This window comes from Asparagus officinalis, chromosome 5 (genome assembly GCF_001876935.1).
Source record: "Asparagus officinalis chromosome 5, Aspof.V1, whole genome shotgun sequence".
NCBI classification, from domain to species: Eukaryota; Viridiplantae; Streptophyta; class Magnoliopsida; order Asparagales; family Asparagaceae; genus Asparagus; species Asparagus officinalis.
Genome location: NC_033798.1, coordinates 55,599,660 through 55,604,536, shown reverse-complemented (window position 1 = coordinate 55,604,536; position 4,877 = coordinate 55,599,660). Strand labels below are relative to the sequence as shown.

Sequence of the window (4,877 nt, the reverse complement as noted above, 5' to 3'; positions counted from 1 at the left end):
GATAGTGCTGCTGTACCTGACACCATTTTGAACCCTATGCCATTTTTAAGTTGTAAAGTGCTCTGCAACATTAAATGCTCGTATGACTAAGTTAATCTCACATGGGCTAACCTTGCGTGGAGAGAAAATTTGATCATAAAAATAAGCCTCTTTCAACCCCTTTAAAGGGTTAGTTCACTTCTTCTTTGGAATTGGGGTTGAATCCATGGCTACCTCTTGCCTGGTGGGTTAACCTTGAGATATGAATGTAGGTGGCGGGCTAGCTTGAGTCATCATGTCAAACTCTTATTATATACGAGTAGTATGTTCTATAGAACTTGATGTTCAGTCTCGTGCTGACACCCACTAGTGGAAATTGGGGTTTCCTTGACGGCAACATCGCTGACGGGAAACTCCCGTCAGCGTTGTTTTTATCGCTGACGGGAATTCCCGTCGGCGATGTTCCCGTCAGCGAGTCTTGATTCCCGTCAGCGATGAAAACATCGCTGACGGGATGTAAATATCGCTGACGGGAACCCCGTCAGCGATGTTTACTTTATAAATCTCTCGCTGACGAAATCCTGTTCCACAGAAACCCTAATTTCTTCGCCGCCGCGCGCCCTCGTTCCCCTCTCTCAGCTCAGCCACTCGTCGCCGGCGAACACCTCACTCTCGCGGCCAGCCTAGCCCGCGCCATCACCTTCCCCTCCCCCTCTTCGACTCCACCGTCTGTGGCCCCGATCGAGCTCGCCGTCGACCTTGGAGCTCGCCGCCGCACCGCCCCGTCGCCGACTCGAACAGTGGGGTCGCCTGAGCTCTCTCGTCTCCTCACCCGTCAGCGTATGATTCCTTTGGTTTTTCGAACAGTGGGGTCGCCTGAGCTCTCTCGTCTCCTCACCCGTCAGCGTATGATTCCTTTGGTTTTTTTATTTTTTTTTTCTGATTTTAGGTTTTGTTGTTTTTACTAATTTGAGATCTGATTTCTTGGATTGCAGCGAAGGAGGTCTAAGTGAGTCTTACGTTTTGTTGGATTGCATTGCAGGAGATCCAAGCGGTAATTTTTGGTCATTATCGCATTTTGGTGTATAGAATTATACATAATTAGTTGTAAAACGAATAATTAGTTGTAAAATGACCAAGCTGGCTGATATTTACAAATAGCTGTAATCTAGTTGAGTCTCATTTTATTTGTAAAGTTTAACATACAGACTTAAACAAAATTAAGCATATGCTGTAATAAAGTGGACTTATAGCATGACAGTTTTTAGTCTAAAGTGCAATCGCTACTGAAATAATTTTTGTATGAAGTTCATCTCTAAATTGGTTCAGAGATAGCGCTATTCTGAGAGAAAAGTTCATGAAGAAAATAACGACATAAGTAACTTTGGTAACAGAATTTGACCTTACCTTAATTCCACCTTTCTGAGAGAAAAGTTCATTAAGAACAATAGTTATCAAATCAATTTGACTTGATGATATATAATATGTATGCTATACTATCTGCATCATTTGAAGTTCAACCATCAATATGTAATTAGTCATTAGATATATAAAGTTTTTGGACTTTGAACTTTGAATGCATGCGGTGAGTTTGAACAATTATCAGATAACCTGCGTCATATGATACAGTTGACCAGCTGCTAATTTACTCTCTAGGTCTTTTTTCTTTTTTGGTTAATTTATTCTCTTGTGGGTAATTACAAGTTTTATTGTGTTATATATCATGATTTAAGAATCAAAAGTCGTTACCCCTAGTTTCCCGTCTAATAATGTTGGATGTGAATCTCTTCTGATATAAACTCACGTAATTCTATTTTAGGATGTGAAAATACTTTTTACAACTAAAGGGAATAACGTGATTTATGTTAGGAGCATGATATACATGCAATAATTATTAGATCTGTCCGGGGAGGAGTCCCCTTCTCGTACAGGTTAGGAATACAGTAGTGTATCATCTATCTTTGTATACTTTATGCATTTTTATTCCTTATAAATTTCGATAACACGTACCGCATTGTTCTCCGTGTACAATAAGCGTATGTTGTTCTACGTATCGATCTATAATCGATTTATTATCGATGATTGATACGCATTATAACATCCGCACAGTGTACTCGGAGAACTACGGGTAGGTGCTGCCGAAATTTTCAAGAAATAAATACGCTTAAAATATATAAAGGTAGTTGTAGACACTACTATATTCCTAATGGGATAGGTCCATTTCCTATGACAGTCGTTAAATTGTCTTATTTCAAATATGAGCATTAGATTTTACTCCCACATAATTTATGTTTTGGTAATTTTCCCTCCGATATTATAATTAAAATTTCCTTGATGTCGTGAAGAAAGTTAATATCACGCAACCTTTTAATTTGATGCGTTACTAATAAAAATTCACATTACCTAATTATGCTTAATATCATACAGATCTATGAGGATAGTTCCCGACAAATCATGGATCGATATTCCTCGTATTGATAGATGGAGGGATAGTCGATATAAAGATGGAATAAATCAATTCATACAGTACGCCTTGGCAGACCCACGGAAGTTAAATAGTGATGTCGTGTATTGTCCCTGCTGTTGGTGTAAAAATAGGGCGTTGGTGGATAAAAGTGATTTACAGAAACACTTAATATCCGGATTTCATGAGGAGTACAAATATTGGACGTTTCATGGGGAAGGATGTCTTGAAGAAATGGAACTGATGGCGGATACCGGTACGTCCGGTGGGAGAATAGATGATACGAGAATAGATGATACACATACGATGCTCACGGATATGTTAACAGTTCCTAATATAGATCAATCTGATTATGCCGAGGATGCTGACGAGTCAGGAAATGAAGGCGTGACTGATCATGAGGAGCTGGCGCAGATAATGAAATTAATAGACGACAATGAAAATGATCTGTACGAGGGTTGCACCGAGTTCACCAGGTTATCATTTATGCTGCGTCTTTTGCGTATAAAGTCTCTTAGTGGAATGGCAGATAAATATTTTAATATGTTGCTTGTGTTGCTGAGAAAAGTCATTCCAAATGGAAAAGAGAGCATACCAGAAAATTATGATAACGCAAAGAAGATTGTTTCCGTTATAGGACTTGATTACAATAAAATCGACGCATGCCCTAATGATTGTATCCTCTACCATAAAGATAAAAAAGATCTTCAGGAGTGTCCAATTTGTGGAGTATCACGGTGGGTACAACGCAAAAATTATTCAACACATGGGACAACAAGGTCTATGCTTAAGCAAAAGAAGATTCCAGCAAAGGTCCTGCGTCATTTTCCCTTAATACCAAGGCTAAAACGGTTGTATATGAATAAAGACACTGCTAAGCAAATGAGGTGGCACATGGAAGAACGTACTGATGATGGTAAAATCAGACATCCGGCTGATGCAGAGGCGTGGAAGCATATGGATAGAACTTTTCCTTGGTTTGCGAATGAGTGCAGGAATGTTAGACTAGGTTTGTCTAGCGACGGATTCAATCCATTTGGGATAATGAGTTCTGGTTGGTCTACATGGCCTGTGGTATTAACGCCTTACAACTTACCACCTTGGCTTTGCATGAAACAACCGTATATGATACTTTCATTATTGATACCGGGCAAGCATGCACCAGGCAATGACATAGATGTGTTTTTAGAACCGCTAATTGATGAGTTAAAACAACTCTGGACTGAAGGGGTTATGACTTATGATACTCATGCAAAGCAGTCTTTCAGACTACGTGCTATTTTACTATGGACAATTAATGATTTTCCAGCCTATGCGAATCTTTCAGGTTGGTCTACAAAGGGAACATATGCATGTCCAGTGTGTGGTCCAGAATTCAAAGGTCTTTATCTGCAGCACAGTCGAAAGTTTTGTTATTGGTTTAATAGAAGGTGGTTGAACATAAAACACAGGTACAGAACAAAAAAATGGAGCAAGTTTTTTGATGGTACTGTTGAGAAGAGAGATGCTCCGCATCCATTAGGTGGAGATCAGATTGTACATTTGCTTGAGAGGTTCCCTGCTGTCAGGTTTGGAAAGAAGCGCTATTCGAAAGAAGATTTACTTGGAGTAAGGAACTTGCGTATTAACAAAAGGATACCAAAACGAAAGAGACAAGCACAAGTGGTGAGTGATGGGGCTGAAGTCGTAAAATTACCTTCAGGATGGACAAAATTCAGCATTTTTTTCAACTCCCCTATTGGAAAGAGCTAAAAATACGTCACAACTTGGACGTTATGCACATTGAAAAAAATATTTGTGATAATCTTTTGTCCACACTGTTGCAAGATGCTAATAAATCAAAGGATGATCTACGAGCTCGTCGAGATCTAACTGCATTGAACATTAGAGAGGAACTGCAGCCAAAAAATGTCGAAAACGACCGATTAGAGTTGCCTGCGTCTCGTATTACAATGTCGAAAGTTGAGATGCAAACATTTTGTCAAGTCCTCAAATCAATAAAGTTACCAGAGGGTTACTCCGCAAACATATCGAACTATGTCCAGGTGCAAGAAAGGAAAATATTAGGGCTTAAAACTCATGATTATCACGTGCTTCTTCATCAATTGCTACCTGTGGCACTACGCAGTACTATGCAGAATAAAAAAACAGTGAAGGTTATTATTGATTTTTGTGGATTTTTCAGAAAGCTTTGTTCTAAAGTTATAGACACCCGTGACTTTGAGAAACTTGGAGAAAATATTTCTGAAACAATGTGTGAAATGGAGATGCTCTTTCCTCCATCTTTTTTCACAATAATGGTTCATCTTACACATCATCTCGCGGAGGAGGCTGCAATAGCAGGACCAGTCCATTATCGTTGGATGTATCCAATAGAGAGGTTAGTATTTAGAAAAATTTAATCGTTACCTATCAATATTTATATCTATTAAAT

General features: G+C 39.1%; 1 protein-coding gene across 1 annotated transcript; it reads left to right on the top strand.

The window, feature by feature from the left end:
* Window positions 2,687–4,195, top strand: LOC109841845. Its single transcript, XM_020410780.1, has one exon. It carries the CDS (start codon window positions 2,687–2,689, stop codon window positions 4,193–4,195), a length of 1,509 nt encoding a protein of 502 aa, XP_020266369.1.